General features: G+C 50.0%; 3 protein-coding genes across 4 annotated transcripts in view; 2 read left to right on the plus strand and 1 right to left on the minus strand.

Annotated features, from left to right (window-relative positions):
* Positions 1–1,972, plus strand: part of LOC102778782 (bromodomain-containing protein 3-like) — an 8,464-nt gene extending 6,492 nt beyond the window's left edge. For both annotated transcript variants that reach the window (XM_087849611.1, XM_087849612.1), the window contains exons 8-12: positions 269–397; positions 468–650; positions 833–1,065; positions 1,137–1,435; positions 1,620–1,972. In XM_087849611.1, coding sequence (XP_087705737.1) covers positions 269–397; positions 468–650; positions 833–1,065; positions 1,137–1,435; positions 1,620–1,738 — 963 coding nt within the window. In that variant the 3' untranslated portion in view covers positions 1,739–1,972. The remainder of the gene's footprint in view (positions 1–268; positions 398–467; positions 651–832; positions 1,066–1,136; positions 1,436–1,619) is intronic.
* A 2,878-nt stretch (positions 1,973–4,850) lies between these two features.
* brd3os (BRD3 opposite strand) lies at positions 4,851–7,023 on the minus strand. Its single transcript, XM_087849629.1, has 2 exons — positions 6,696–7,023; positions 4,851–5,813 (listed from the first exon to the last, which is right to left on the minus strand). Exon 2 carries the CDS (start codon positions 5,727–5,729, stop codon positions 5,445–5,447), a length of 285 nt encoding a protein of 94 aa, XP_087705755.1. The 5' UTR covers positions 5,730–5,813; positions 6,696–7,023; the 3' UTR covers positions 4,851–5,444.
* A 1,604-nt stretch (positions 7,024–8,627) lies between these two features.
* On the plus strand, positions 8,628–12,849 carry LOC102779048 (inactive phospholipid phosphatase 7-like). The gene is made up of 4 exons (XM_087849625.1): positions 8,628–8,883; positions 9,339–9,664; positions 10,997–11,178; positions 11,263–12,849. Exons 1-4 carry the CDS (start codon positions 8,702–8,704, stop codon positions 11,464–11,466), a joined length of 894 nt encoding a protein of 297 aa, XP_087705751.1. The 5' UTR covers positions 8,628–8,701; the 3' UTR covers positions 11,467–12,849.
* The last annotated feature ends 3,311 nt before the right edge of the window (positions 12,850–16,160 follow it).

Genomic DNA, 16,160 nt, shown 5'->3' on the forward strand with positions numbered 1-16,160 from the left:
TCCGAGCACGTAACCTGAAGTTGAACGAGCTGAATGCAGATAATACACGTTATTGTAGCAGTACTGCAGTAACCCCGGTTACTGCAGTACTGCTGAGTAAAACATGAAACCATAACAACGCTGTGATCGTGGGCTGCGGCGATTCCCGGCCCTGCGGCCGGTTCAAAGCTCGCTCTGGTGGAAAACTGGAACCGTTTAACGCCGTCGGGTGTCTGTACTCCGGACCTTCAGATGGCGCCATCTCTGACGTTCATTTGTTTCCCGACAGAAAAAAATGGATAAAGGCGAGTACAGCGACCCTCAGAGCTTCGCCACTGACGTCAGGTTAATGTTCTCCAACTGCTACAAGTACAACCCCCCAGACCACGAGGTGGTGGCCATGGCCCGCAAGCTGCAGGTACGTAAAGCCTCCGTTTCCTGCTCGATCGATCGCTGCGATCAGGTATCGATAACCCGTCTGCCATTAGGACGTGTTTGAAATGCGTTTCGCTAAAATCCCCGACGAGGGCCTGGAGGCGTCGGTCCCCACCACGACACCGGTGGTCAGCAAAAGCACCGCCTCCTCCGACAGCAGCAACAACTCCTCCTCTGACGAATCATCCGACTCTGAGGAGGAGCGGGCCACGCGATTGGCTGAGCTACAGGAGCAGGTTGGTGCTGCCGACCAATCACAGGTCAAGAACATCTTGGTTTTCTTCTTTTTATCATTTTAGATTTCACGATTCGTTTACATTCATGTTTGAAATATCCATGGCTCCTGTGACTCACCGTGAAGGCGTGGCCGTGTATTGATCGCAGATGACGGGTATTGATAATCAGTTTATTCCATCAGTTGAAGGCGGTGCACGAGCAGCTGGCGGTCCTGTCCCAGGCGCCGGTCAGCAAGCCAAAGAAGAAGAAAGAGAAGAAAGACAAGGAGAAGAAGAAAGAGAAGGAGAAAGACAAGGGAAATAAAGGCAAGATGGAGGAAGAGAAGAAGCCAAAGGCCGCCGCCCAGCAGCCCAAACCGGCCAATCAGAAGAAGGCGCCAGCCAGAAAAGCCAACAGCACGGTGACGGCCACCAGGTACGACTCAGTGTTCAGCAAATCCACCTGAGAACAGGACAATGTGGTGACCGCGGTGACTGTGTTTCCAGGCAACCCAAGAAAGGCAGCAAGACGTCGGGCAGCGGCTCGGCCAACGGGGACGACGGCGAGGAGTCGTCGCTGCCGATGTCGTACGACGAGAAGCGGCAGCTGAGTCTGGACATCAACCGGCTGCCGGGAGAGAAGCTGGGCCGCGTCGTGCACATCATCCAGACCAGAGAGCCGTCGCTGAGGGACTCCAACCCCGACGAGATCGAGATCGACTTCGAGACGCTCAAACCCTCCACGCTCCGAGAGCTCGAGCGCTACGTCAAGTCCTGCCTGCAGAAGAAGCAGAGGAAGCTACTGCGTAAGTACCGCCTCGAAAGCACGCCGTCGATGCCTGAGCGGTCCGATACGAAGGGGGTGGGGCATCGTGTGAGCGCGTGTTGTCTAGGCAACAATCATCTTCATCCCCTCTGCTGTCGAGCGCCGACAGAAACGGCGTCACCGGGCCGGGACGTCTCATTGACTCGTCTTATTTCTCTTTTCAGAGAAGGCAGCTGGAGGCGGGGCCTCAGGAGGCGGGGCTAGTCGTTTGAGTGGCAGCTCCTCTTCCTCCTCCGATGACAGCTCCTCGACAGGAACCTCCTCATCCTCCGACACAGACTGAACACGCGTTCACACACACACGTGTCACTGAACACACACACACACACACACCTGAACAAACACAAAGACGGAGACACTCTGAACTCGTTACACACGTTTAAACAGACTGGATGTAAATAGGCTGACCTGTTTGTTTTTTTAGCTCCTAGTGCTTTTGTTTTCCGTTTTATTTTTCCGCTATTGGAGGACTGCAGACAGAAGAAAGTGATGTGGGCGGAGTCAGGTAGAGCGATGGGCAGCCAGAAATGCAACCGTCGAGACTTTCTTTCTTCGTCTTTTTCTTCTTTGTGGACGGCCGGCGGTGACCCCTGACCTCTGAATACATTCCACAAGTATCATTGGAGAGGAGGAGCAGGTGATCTCAGCAGGTTTGTGGATACTGAGACGAATGAGCGCATCTCACGTTTCATTTGAAGGTGTCGGCAGCGCCGCAGCAGAGAGACCTGACGATGTCAGCGTGTGACATCACAACAGTTTTACAGATAACCGTTTTTTCTCTGAACCTGGCGGCAACGCGTTGTTTAGCCCCTCCTTCTGATGTGATGCTACTTTAAACTGGGATTGAGAAAACCAGCGAGGTGGGAAACAGGCAGCAGTATGGCGGTGGGCGGGGTCGGCAGGAAAATACAGTTTAACAGTTTAAAGGTACTTTTTGTAAAATCCAGTTTAAATGTTCAAATTAAAAGCTTTTCAAATTAAAAGTGTCACTGAGGAGAAAAAGGAAGAACTTCAGTGTAATACCAGTTTGTGCCACTAAATGAAACCAGCGTAAACTTTATTTAAAACGGGTATGAGCACGCTCCTGTGCCAGTGTGAAAACTAAGAGGACAAGGCCTGACCTCAGTGGTGACATGGCGCCCCCTGGTGGTGGAATGTTTAGTTACATTCTGCAGAAGGTTGTTACAAAAAGTATCTTTAATTCAAAACTTTATTTAAACCATTTTGAGGTATTTATGACGGGTAACCATACCCTGATTTTGTTGGTGGTTGGTTCAGTTTGGCGTTAAACCCTTTAAAACACGTAACAGGAAACTGCGTGCCTGCAGATAGACAGAGGGCGTGGCCATACCGCCTGCTCTGGAGTCCTCATCAGGTGACGCTTTAAAAAGTGTCCAAGTGGACTCTTGACCGTCTCAGCGGGAAATAAAGTTTTTTTGACTGACCCTTTGGATCGAACCGGCTTCTGGATCTTTCAGCTCCACCTTAAAAACCTCTGAGACCAACCCTGCCCCCTGCTGGTCCTGCAACCCAACACACAACTTCCTGTTTGTCCTTGGGGTCATCGTGGCAATGTGGGTGGGGTCACAGGATCCTGACCCCGCCCCCAGCACGGCTCTGTCAGCACAGAGACGTTGATTTGTTTTTTTTAACACTACATTTCCTGTTTTTGATTTTCAGGTTGTGTGCTGAACTTGTTTGTGTCTTATAAGGTTCTCTATATAAAATGTCTTTCTATTGCTGTCCTGTTCAAGCGCCGCCCCCATTCTCACCCGCCAAAAAAGAACCACTCACACTGTACCGCCTCCTCCTGTCAGGGTCCAAACTCGGAGCACCTCGTTTCTTTTAAAGCTTTTTAGACAATTTATTTTAAGGTTTTGGAGCTCGCTGCCGCTCGGAGGACGTCAGGACGCAGGAAACGATTTCTGAGGAAATGCCACGCCCACCACAGTCACGACTCATTTTCGCGATTTCAGAAAAAACCCGTCTGTCGAGCGCTCGGTGGATGTTTGTGGCTTACGTTGGGCATTGTGGCGTCAGATTTCTGATCACCTGACACCAGTGTCAGACGGATAGGCCTGTTGCCCTCTGACCTCTGTGGTTAGACCTCCGATGGTGTTGGGCTCTCTGGGACGTGGCCATAGTTGTTCTTATCCCTGGACGCCGTGTCGGTTCTTGGCAAAGGAAATATCGACAAACAGGAAGTTTGTTTTCTCTGAAATCCATCATGACGTTGACGCCGCGTCCTCGGTGGCGTTCTGAATTTTGTACGAGCTGCAGAGCGCAAACAAAGATGAATCATGAATATTAGACGTAGAGTTTTACTGAAGCTGTTGAACCGACATGCCCAATGATATAAATGGTTTCCGATTGGCTGGAGCCAGGGGGGCGTGTTCAGTAAAATCTCTCCTCCCCTTGCTCCTCTGACCCGATTATTGGCGACCTCCAGCTGGAGATCAGTTTACCTGTGGTGCCCCCTGGAGGTCACCTGGTAAATGACAGGTGTTGGAGAATAATCTGGTGATCACACGACCTCCGGGTGGCGCCACATCGTCATCGTTGTCACGGATCTTTCCTTTAGCCTCCACGTTTTGTTTTGCGGGCGCATTACGACTCGATGGACCGGGCAAAGCGTTCGACCGGGACGCCCTGCGACAGACAGGCGGACAGCTCGTTGCCACAGTAACCCTCCTCTTTGTTTTTAGTTGATGGTTGAGCTTCAACGCTCATAGTTAATTTTGTATTTTAATAAGAAAAGGAAACAGTGGTTTTATGTATTGCATGCACTCCGGCCGTACGTTTTTCTCGCGTATGTTTGAGCGCTGTATAGTAGCTGTAAAGTAGCCGTCTGAGGTTAGAGCGAGCTCCACTCGTAGAGACGCAGAGGGGACGAAACAAGTGAATTATTTGATGTAATTACTGATATGGGATCCTTATTTTCTGAGTTCATTTGTTTTCATAAATAAACACATAAACTGAAAACAAGCGGCTCCGCTCTTTTGTCACCGAGCGCGCTCTGACGGACGACGTGAGCGAAGTCACGGGGGCCACCTGAGGCGTGCTGTGACACTGGGCGTTGTCCTGGACTGCACCGAGTGGGCGGGGCTGAGACGAGCCCGCTGCTCCCTCGTGACACGCCGGAGTCGACATGCAGCTAAACTAATAAACAGTCACCACACACACAAGCCCCGCCCCCTATCCCACTCTTTAATCCTGGGGTGTCAAATATAAGGCTCGAGGGCCAGGATGGAAAATGTGAAGGGAGGATCAATACTGGACTTTTTCATGAGTTTCATTTCCTGCTGCTTCGAACCACCGAAGTCCTTACAGCAGATGTTTGATCATCACAGTCTGAACACATTTATTAGCTCAGGATCTGATTTACTAACATTTCTTCATCGTGCAGGGAAACGGATGTGCAGGTGGAACTGTGCTTGTTTGTATATCAGCTTCACTGGCCTGACATTAGGGGGCGCTCTCAGTCTTCACTGAGTAAGAATGACAGAGCTGAAACAAGAAAACATTTTATTCGTCGTTTCCATAAATCAACACGTCTGAAGACTCGTTACCTTCAGTTTCTCTCAGTGACAATGATTTTACCCAGAAAGCACCAGTGTGCTGTTACTGCGTGCTGATTGGTCACTTAAGGGTTTCAAACAGGACAATGTCTTTTGGTGGCATGCTGGATGAAGGTGATGGTTTCAGTGTGGTGCTGCTGGCTTCATTCCCCAAATCAAAATGGAGGACGCTAGGGTTTGGGATACTGACACGGGACGCCCCCTGTAGGGCAGGAAGTCCATTAAACTGGTCATCAGAGCTGATGCTGGAGCTCGCCAAGCTGACAATACTGTTCATTTTTTCCTGTCTGCAGTCTGTGGGTGAGAGAGGGGAGGGGCGGGGCGTGGATCTTAATGCTTCTCTCTGATTGGACAGTTCTCTAAATTAAAAAACTGTTGGTTAGCGACCAAACTGAACTGCTCTCGTTAGCGTCACATGATGCTGCAGATCCGGGACCGCCCCTCGTCCGCACCCCTCCTGTCTCGGACCAGAACTGCCTGGTTGCCATAGTTACTGTACCAGGCTGATTGGCTGCGGCTCAGGTAGGTGGAGGGCGGTGCTGCTTCCAGCTGCTGCTGCTGCCAGATGAGGAGTGACGTGTCGCGATACCGCAGCCGCCCGAAGACCTCGGACAGCGCCTTCTCTGCCAGGGGGGGCCGAGCAGAACAGTGAGGAGCCCGTCCCTCTACGACAGCTGGATCAGACATGTCTGACATGGCGTCGGCGCTCCAAGGACCAGTGCGACTCGGTCCAGATTGGACCGTCTCAGGACAAAGTCTGACCCCGTCATAACCTCACACCTGAAGAAGAGCACAGGTGAACCGTTAGAGTTCAGAGTTCTGACCCCGCCCTCAAATACTCATACAGGTGTGGACAGGTGTTAGATCTCATCACCAGCTTCCAGTTTGCATGCAGGAGACAGACACTAGCTCTGCTTTTAAGATTCAAACTTTCCTTTTTGCTAAAGCATATAGTTATGGCTGGACCAGGTGACCCTGAATCCTCCCTTAGTTATGCTGCAATAGACGTAGGCTGCCGGGGATTCCCATGATGCATTGAGTGTTTCTTCTTCACTATGTGTTAACAGACCTCTTTGCATTGAATCATATCTGTTATTAATCTCTGTCTCTCTTCCACAGCATGTCTTTATCCTGTCTTCCTTCTCTCACCCCAACCGGTTGCAGCAGATGGCCCCGCCCCTCCCTGAGCCTGATTCTAATAGGGGTTACTTCCTGTTAAAAGAGTTTTTCCTTCCCACTGTCGCCAAAGTGCTGCTCATAGGGAGTTGTCTGATCTTTGGGGCTTTCTCAGTATCACTGTATGCTCTTTACCTTACAGTAGAAAGCACTTTGAGGTGACAGTTGCTGTGGCGCTAATAATATACATGAAATTGGATTAAACTGACACTGTGAAGAACCTGAAACCTCGGAGGTCTTCACAGGTGACCCTCACCTCATACTCTGAAGAAAGGTGAACAGCTTGCTCTTTAATTTAAAACCAAATTCTGATTGGCTGGGAGTGCTGGGGTCATCGCTGATGGTGAATCAGACTCTATCAACATCCTTCTCTGTCACACCAACCCTCTGTATGTCCTCATCACTACATCCACGAGTCTCTCTGCTCAATGTGAATAAAGTTATTTTGAACGGTAATTACGGCTGTGCGAAATTCACCGGGTTTACCTCCATCAGCTTGGCCGCCCTCCTGCTGTCGTCCCCACCGGCTGCAGCGCCTCATCCCGGGCTGAGCTCCGCTGGCCGAGCGGCTAACAGCTCCTGCTCAGACTGCTGAAGCCGCAGCCTCCGGCTAATCCCGCTGCTAGTTCTTAGCCTCAGTTAGCTCCTCAGAGATCAGGTGACAGCACGAGCTCCCCTCGACGATGACGTCAACGTCAATACACGCCGAAGCTGAAAACGTCAGAATATAAGCTGTGACGTTTCACCGTGTTTCAGCCCTGCTGACGTTAGCATGGTTAGCCTTTAGCCGCAGAGCGTCTGGAGCTTCCGTTGAAACCAATAGCAACGGTGCGTCTGCAGTCTGGTCCGGGCAGCAACAAAGCGCGCGGTCACAGATGTTCCACTCCTGACGTTACCGACAGTATATGCGCAAACACAGTCCTTTAATTAGCAACATGACAGTTAGGTTCACGAGGCCTCCGCTGCTCTGACACTTGCCGGGACAAAGATCTCACCTGAAACCAGCTCAGCTGTTCAACTTTTACAGCAAACTCAGAAAAGTATCAGACAAGATTCCCGTCATATATCTCGCAGCTGGGAAAGTCCCTCTATCCAGTGGCCGAGACAGGTGTGACAGAATTCACCTGTAGAGAAACTTCAAACAAGCTAACAAAATTAAAAACACATTAAAGAGCAGAATAACTGGATTGAATCTGGGGAAAAGGAGGACGCATTTGTCGGCTGCATTCTCCTGAGGCCGCATTTGAAGGCCGATTACGTCACAGCGACGCGCCGAAGGCTGTCCAAATTCGTAGACTCCTCCGAATGCAGCCGACAAATGCGTCCTCCTTTTCCCTGAATTTGAAGGATGGGTCGGGTGTGTCCTTCGTGGCCGACCATATCCCAGAATTCATAGCGCGGCCCAGCCAAACTCCAGTTTCCAACAATAGCGGCCGCTACTAAGTTTTAATATTACTCTTATTAATCTTTCTGGGTCACAAAATAAACTTTTAACATATTTTCAGGCGAGAAAGTAGCTGTGTAAACATCAAATATCTGCTCGGTTTATCAAGATATCGCATATTTGTAAAAGTGCTTCGACGTTTTTGGAGACGTCTGTTACCCACCAGCTCGATAGCTAGCCGGGGGGTTCAATGGTCACTCCAGCCGGCGAGAGCAGCGGACTCCCGGCTTCATCATTTTCAGACCCCCGCTCTTTCGCTACTCAGGTTAAACATGATATATAAGTCACTCGGATAACTTGTTTGTTTGCCTTTTTTCGGTGTTTTATTTGTTCCGGAGTAAATCGGTTTGGCTGAGATCAAAGTTATTAGATTGAATAAAACTTTATTAATCCATCGGGTGGGTTCCTCCTTGGTTTTCACACAGCTGAATAAACGTCAAACAGAAAACTGATTAAACAGAAGTGTGAGACGGTCGAGAGTTTACGCCAGTGTCCTGTTATATTTTAGATAGCAAGGAGCAGACGGCCGAGTTTATGAAACTCCAGCGAGACAGCGGTGACGCTAATCTGAAGGCTAGACTGTCCCATTTCACAGCCTCGCACTTCCGGCCTTCTCGGTCTTTGAAGGACCTGGCCCACGTAGACCGCGAAGGCCGGGTCCTCCAAAGGATGCAGCCGACGTTTTGGGACACAGCTTACGAATTTGGACAGCCTTCGGCGCGTCACTGTGACGTAATCGGTCTACAAATGCGGCCTCAGGAGGAAGCAGCCCATGAATTTGGACACGACCAGCTACAGCCTCATGTCTATTTACTTTTGACCTTTGACCTGCCACCCCCATTATGATCCAAGTGTCCACATACCTTTGGTGAGACGCAGTAAAATAGACAGTGTCCCTTTAACAACCCCCCCCCCCCCCACACACACACACACACACACACACACAATAACAGCTGAGAGCAGAAGAAGAAGGCCAGCAGGTCTATTAATAGCAGATCCCACAGAGTCAGACCCGTCCCAGCACGTCCTCCACCGCTGCACCACCACCATGCCCGGCAGCCAGGCCCAATTCCGGGCCAGAGACCGCAACAATGTCCTGAACCGGCCCGAGTTTCTGTCCCTGAACCAGCCATCCCGCCGGGAACAGGCGGTGGGGGAGGGACGGGGGGGCGGAGGTCCGAGGAGACCTGTGTTCAGACAGCAGAGTCAGCAGGACAGCACAGGGGGGAGGTAAGACAAACAAGCTCCGCCCACAGACTCGGGACCCGGACCGAGACCAGAGTTTCATTTAGGTGCTCAAACTTTTTCTGTGACCTGATCCTGGATCATCTTCAGTTAAATTCAATAATGCAAAATCAGAATGTGACCTTTAAACGTAACGGCGCTTTAATAAAACCTTCTGAAACCTGAGAAGAGCCCGAGTTATTTTTAAGGAGTTCAGAGCTCAGTCTGTGACCTCCTCCTCAGACTGTGGGAGCTCCTCTCCCTCAGCATTAACATGCAGAGAGGAAGCTGCCTGAGAATCAGATTTTAGGTGATCTCAGTGTTCGCTGATGCTCCTTCACTGGGCCAGTCTGAGCACCTGTAAACAAAAGCATGATGGGAAGTGTAGTTGTGTTCATGCAACAGTCTGTTTACCCACATAAAATGTGGGTTTTTCTAATGGAGTCTGGTCTTGTCCTCAGGGGGGCCAGAGAGTCCTCCGAGAGCGGTCCAGCTGCTGACAGCGGCGGTGCGAAGGATGCCTCCCGCTGGCCGGAGCAGGACTGCATGCAGCTTAACCCGTCTTTCAAAGGTATCGCCATCAGCTCTCTGCTCGCCATTGACATCAGTCTCTCAAAGCGTCTAGGGGTCTGCGTGGGAGCCCGCGGCTCCGGGGCCCCGCTGCGCCCCATGATCAGCTTGCTGGCCCTCACTGGCCACGCCCTCCCCTGGATCTGTGGCACCCTAATCTGCCTGTGGAGGAGCAGCACGCTGGCTGGACAGGAAGTGCTTGTCAACCTGTTGCTGGGTCAGACACCTGTCTGTCTCTCTGCTGTCTCACCTGTCTCTCTGCTGTCTTACCTGTCTCTCACCTGTCTCTCACCTGTCTGTCTCTCTGCTGTCTCTCACCTGCCTGTCTCTCTGCTGTCTCACCTGTCTCTCACCTGTCTGTCTCTCTGCTGTCTCACCTGTCTCTCACCTGCCTGTCTCTCTGCTGTCTCACCTGTCTCTCACCTGCCTGTCTCTCTGCTGGCTCACCTTTCACCTGCCTGTCTCTCTGCTGTCTCACCTGTCTCTCACCTGCCTGTCTCTCTGCTGTCTTACATGTCTCTCACCTGCCTGTGTCTCTGCTGTCTCACCTGTCTCTCACCTGTCTTTCTCTCTGCTGTCTCACCTTTCTCTCACCTGCCTTTCTCTCTGCTGTCTCACCTGTCTCTCACCTGTCTCTCACCTGTCTGTCTCTCACCTGTCTGTCTCTCACCTGTCTGTCTCTCACCTGTCTCTCACCTGTCTTTCTCTCTGCTGTCTCACCTGTCTCTCACCTGTCTCTCACCTGTCTGTCTCTCACCTGTCTGTCTCTCTGCTGTCTCACCTGTCTCTCACCTGTCTTTCAACCGTCTTTCTCTCTGCTGTCTCACCTGTCTCTCACCTGTCTCTCACCTGTTTGTCTCTCTGCTGTCTCACCTGTCTCTCACCTGTCGGTCTCTCTGCTGTCTCACCTGTCTGTCTCACTGCTGTCTCACCTGTCTCTCACCTGTCTGTCTCTCTGCTGTCTCACCTGTCTGTCTCACCTGTCGTTCTCTCTGCTGTCTCACCTGTCTCTCACCTGTCTGTCTCTCTGCTGTCTCACCCGTCTGTCTCTCTGCTGTCTCACCTGTCTCTCACCTGTCTGTCTCTCTGCTGTCTCACCTGTCTCTCACCTGTCTGTCTCTCTGCTGTCTCACCTGTCTGTCTCACCTGTCTCTCACCTGTCGGTCTCTCTGCTGTCTCACCTGTCTCTCACCCGTCTTTCTCTCTGCTGTCTCACCTGTCTGTCTCTCTGCTGTCTCACCTGTCTCTCACCTGTCTGTCTCTCTGCTGTCTCACCTGTCTCTCACCTGTCTGTCTCTCTGCTGTCTCACCTGTCTCTCACCTGTCTGTCTCACCTGTCTCTCACCCGTCTTTCTCTCTGCTGTCTCACCTGTCTCTCACCCATCTGTCTCTCTGCTGTCTCACCTGTCTCTCACCCATCTGTCTCTCTGCTGTCTCACCTGTCTCTCACCCATCTGTCTCTCTGCTGTCTCACCTGTCTGTCTCTCTGCTGTCTCTCACCTGTCTGTCTCTCTGCTGTCTCACCTGTCTCTCACCTGTCTATCTGCAGCGCTGATACTAGATCTGATGACGGTTGCTGGGATGCAGAAGTTGGTCAAACGTCGGGGACCGTGGGATTTCCCGCCAACCTTTTTTGACTACATTGCCATGGATATGTACTCGTTCCCAGCAGCCCACGCCAGTCGGGCCGTCATGGTGTCCAAGTTTCTGCTGAACCACCTGGTGCTGGCGGTGAGTGGCTTGCTGCTTCACAGATAACAAAGACTGGAACAGTTTACAATCCTGATCCAGGTGTGTCCGCCTCCTGTCCTCCAGGTGCCTCTGAGGATCCTACTCTGCCTGTGGGCCTTCCTGGTGGGCGTGTCTCGGGTGTTGCTGGGGAAACACCACCTGTCAGACGTAGGTTGCGGCTTTGCACTTGGCTTCCTGCACTTCAGCCTGGTGGAGTCGGTGTGGCTGGACTCGGCCACCTGCCAGACGCTCATCTCCATCGGCACGCTGGGCTGGACTCTGGTCTGACCTGGTCCAGACTGGTTCTGCTGCAGACTCGGGTCCGGCTTCGCTGGGTTTTTCTGCCCTCCATCAGCTCAGTGCTGCTGACAGGAGGCAGGGGCCATGTGGTCCCAACTGTGGAGGACCTGAGGAGGGCTCGTAGGAATGTTTGAGTCACAGGTACTGAAACAGGAAGTGTCTGCAGTCCCACGTCCTGTGGCGTTTTCTTTCTTGCCACCATCTCAGATTCTTCAGTAAAATTTTGTTGAAGTTTTTTTCATGTCAGAAACTGAGTTTGGACTTTCATTCTGCTAATGTCGAGTTTTATTTGAAGAACGTCCTCGGCTGTTTGAAGCTTCATAGTTTTTGCATTGTTCACTGAGAGTTCACAACAAAAGCTGAAGGTTGTTCCTCAGAGCTAAAGCTCAGGTGTTATACTGGCGCTACAGATTCTCTTTTCAGGGAAGTTTTCCCAAAACAATTGTGTTGACGGTCTCATCAAATCTCAGAAACTTCCGAACAGGTGCTGATTATGTATCTGAAAGTGTGAAGTGAAAACAAACCTCTCAGGTTCAGACTCCTTCAAACTCTTTTCTTTTCCTGATGAGTCGGCATCAGCTCGATAAGCGTTTGTCAGCATGGCGAATACCTACAGAAGCATTCACAGAAATACGCCGCGACTGTAAGGCTGCCATCGTGTCCCAGAACAAGCAGCTAATGAGGGCAATATTTATCAAAGACATGAACTTTGACCTTAACTCCTAACAGCATCCACGTCTCTGTTTGCGCTGCTGTGGTTTAGCAGGTTTACAGTTTGTTTTCTCCACAAGAACAGGCCTGCCTGAGTCTTCCAGAAACGGTCCAATCAGAAGAACCTTAAAGGGGAGGAGCTAAATCAGCTTGTTTAGGACAAGGGATGAAGGGAGGGGCTGCCCCATGCCTAGTGTGCACTGTGACTCATGCAAAGCTGCTTTATTAGACTTCAAGAATAGATTTAAAGAATGGAAGTGAGCCCAACATCGCCTCCTCAGACAAACTTTTTATTAAAACAAAAAATTGTCCAAGTTTTTCTTCTGATCTAAACGCTGTTATCGGAGCGCCGTCTTTATGCAGATTATACCCTGATCTGTATTGCTCTGTTTCTCTGTAAAACATCCTTTTGTTAGTGCCTGTCAAACAGTGTTTCAGCTAAAAACATTATATTTAACTCTTCAAAGCTCAAATACAGAGAGTTCATGATTCTAGATGAAAATGAAGAAATGAGAATTCAGCATGTTTCATCTGAAGGTTTCTGTAGTGTTTCTGCCCCTACATTGGCTAGTTTGTCCTGAAGCTGAGATGATGACACGTGTCAAGTTTAAACTATGCATCTGTTCAGAGTTGCTAAATAAAACCTGTTTGTTGCCTAAACTGTGGTGGGAGTGGTTCATGTGCAGGTGAGGGTCATGACCCCTATCTGCACCTGCATCGCTTACAGAAACTTGTTTGAAGCCTTTGATGAGAGAAGGCCAGATGTTTTCAGTCTGAGCTGACACACATTGTGTTTTAGGACAGAAAGTAGTACTGTTGTTGTTTTTATGAGTAACACTGGTTTGTTAATGGAAAAAGCAAAAAAATAAAAATAAAATGGTAAATGGATGTATTTGTAAAGCGCTTTACTCGTCCCTAAGGACCCCAAAGCGCTTCACACATCCAGTCATCCACACACTGGTGATGGCAGCTACATTGTAGCCACAGCCACCCTGGGGCGCACTGACAGAGGCGAGGCTGCCGGACACTGGCGCCACCAGCAGGCAACAGGTGAAGTGTCTCACCCAAGGACACAACGACCAAGCCGGGGCTCGAACCAGCAACCTTCCCATTACAAGGCGAACTGCCAACTCTTGAGCCACGATCGCCCCTGTATAAACCTGTAAAACATTAAAACATGATTTTTTTTAAATGATTCTATCAATAATAATAATAATAATAATAATAATAATCTTAAACAATAAAAGCCTTCAGGGAACAAAGTGACTTACTGTTGAACAACAGGAGGACTTTTATTATGAAAGGGAGGGGAGAGGAAGTGAAGATTGTGCCTCAGAAATGGAAAAAGTCCATGATGAAGAGTCAAAGACAAACACAGCCTGGAGCTTTTCACCAAAATAATTGACAACCTGAAGCGATTTCAAAATAAAAGTCTCTTCATGCAGGTTTAAAGTGCTTCCAGTCCTTGGAAAGTTTAAGGCTTTTCTTGTGGTTCAAAGAGTTACTGAATTGGCCCTTTAACTGAACTGGTTTCCAGTCTGGACCTGGTTTAGTTGTATCTGTGTGTCTTCCAGGTGAATTAAACCAGTTAGGGTCGGGCTGTGGACTGCGGCGAACACAGTTTGATGGTCTTGTGGTTTTCCAGTGCGGCGAACGTGATGATGTTTTCTGTCGTATGACAGGTGGTTAAGGTCACCACGTAGCCACAGACACGGAAACAGAACCAAAAACCAGAAGACCAGCGACAAATCCACAGAGCTTCCTCCTAAAGGTTCTCATAATGAAGACAGTCACAGAAAATTCTAAGCCCCGCCCACATATGAAGCGCTTTGTGTAGCTAGCATCAGCGAAGCGGTGTGAAAGGGTGAAGGTCAAACCTGTGAGCTTCTTAATGATGTCTTTGGTCTGAAGGTCCAAGTCGGACATGATCCACTGAAACACACGGGTCAAAGGTCAGGGCCTGCGTCCTGTGAGGGCTGAACCGAGCTGACGTCGAGCTGACGTCGAGCTTTCATTCTCACACGTCTGAAATGATCCGGTCTCAGCTGCGAAGCTGCTAATACAACAGACGGCATGAGTCATCACGCCGTGGTGGACCAAACGCACACTGCAGGTCACATGACCTGTTCCTTGGGAACTGCACAGACAGTTACTGGGAATAAGTTTTGGAATTCCCAAAATGGAATAATCCTCATCATTAAACCTTGGATTTAGAGCCACAGATTACAGGTGAGGGGTACATAGAGGTCAAAGGTCAGCTCAGAGTACTTCTGATTCTCATCTTCACACAATGAGACAGAGCGTACCTTTGTGTAGTCCCAGAACAGACAACAGCGCCGTGCTGTCGTCCATTCACAGAAAACTTCACAAAAACACTGGAAGCATGTCGTCATCTGAGGAGATCAATCAAGTTTACGTCACACCTTTGAGGCTGAGGTTACCTGCTGTGTGACATCACCTGTCAGTCAAAGAGGCCACGCCTTAATAATGCAAATTAAAACCCTTACTGTGAGTTCTAAAGTCATGCGTCTCGTGTACAGGTGCTCTGAGGGGAAAATGATCAAAGCAGTCTCTGAGGCTTTAAACATGTTTATTAACGTGAGAGCGTGCCGACTCACTGCTGCCTCTGCTGGACGTTAGAGGAAGTGTTGAGAAAGATTTAAGTGAGGCCCTTATTGAGAACAGGTGTGGCAGTAATCAGGCCAGAGAGATTGAACTCAGCTTTTCAAAGATGTGATACACCACAGTTAATTTATGTTATTTACACGGGTGCACATAAGTGGTCCGCAGGTGCGCAACATCGGAGATCTCTGTCCTATCGCAGTCCTGGGAACAGCTAAGATCCTGCAGGACCCTGAAGCTCCCAGGCCTCTGGTAGAGGACCGAGCCTGAAGATATCGTGGTTTTAGCTGCATGTCAGCCATGGTGTTGGAGATCCTTGTAAAAACCAGAGGTGGGAAGTGAAATAAGGACTTAGGTATACTTTTGTTTGTCAAATGTCAAGTGGGACAACAGGAAGGTTTAAAATGATTTTCTGACCACTTTTTGAACTTGTGGAATCAGATTAAGGAAACTTTTGTTGACATCGAAGTCGTAAGAAAGCATTGGGTTGATTTTTGGTTTATGATTTAGCACAAAATAAACATTTTTAAAGAATCGAGTTGGAAGTGCGTTCTGACACAAACCACCTACAGCCTTTTACTGCAGGACTTTTTGTTTTGACTCTTAAAGGCCGTGACAGCAGTAACGTGTCTGTGCGGTTTGTCTCACAGCGCAGCAGCGCTCGGATTTAACAGGGAGAGAAAAGAAAGAGCTAAGTTCACTCAGACATGCAGGAAGAGAGCTTAGTGTTAAAGGTGTGCTGAGCCACTACACAGTGCCCCCTCACCTGCTAATCCTCACTTTAACCTCCAGCTGTCGTCATTGCTGTGCCGTGGGCAGGCCGTGGGCAGGCCGTGGGCAGGCCGTGGGCAGGCCGTGGGCAGGCCGTGGGCAGGCCGTGGGCAGGCCGTGGGCAGGCCGTGGGGAACGAGGACCCAGGCGCGGTGCTCTAAACAGTGCGTTTATTTACAGTGATGGAAAAACATGACAGTAAATCCCGTGCTCTCCTCTTCCCAGTGTTGGTGCTCCTGTCTCCGCTTCGCCGTATTGAGCGCCCCGTGCTCGCGGCCTCTCGTTACTCCTGCGGACACAGAGCGAGGCAGCTGTCAGACACACAATAATGCAGGAGACTCAAACTAAGAACTGGTCGAGAAGCCACGCAATGATCGAGAGCTCCACCACACTCTCAAGTAGCTCCTCCGACAGGCCTGATCAGCTGCAGGTGTGTCTTCAGGTGTGGCCAATCACCTGCCAGGGCCACACCTGAAGACACACACACACACACACACATACATGTCTACAAGCAGGGAGAACGAGGGACAGCAATACAAAATACATAGATTATAATATTAGTCCATAACTGCTGACAC

This window comes from Neolamprologus brichardi, chromosome 12 (assembly GCF_056152115.1).
Source record: "Neolamprologus brichardi isolate AB-2024 chromosome 12, ASM5615211v1, whole genome shotgun sequence".
Taxonomy (NCBI): Eukaryota; Metazoa; Chordata; class Actinopteri; order Cichliformes; family Cichlidae; genus Neolamprologus; species Neolamprologus brichardi.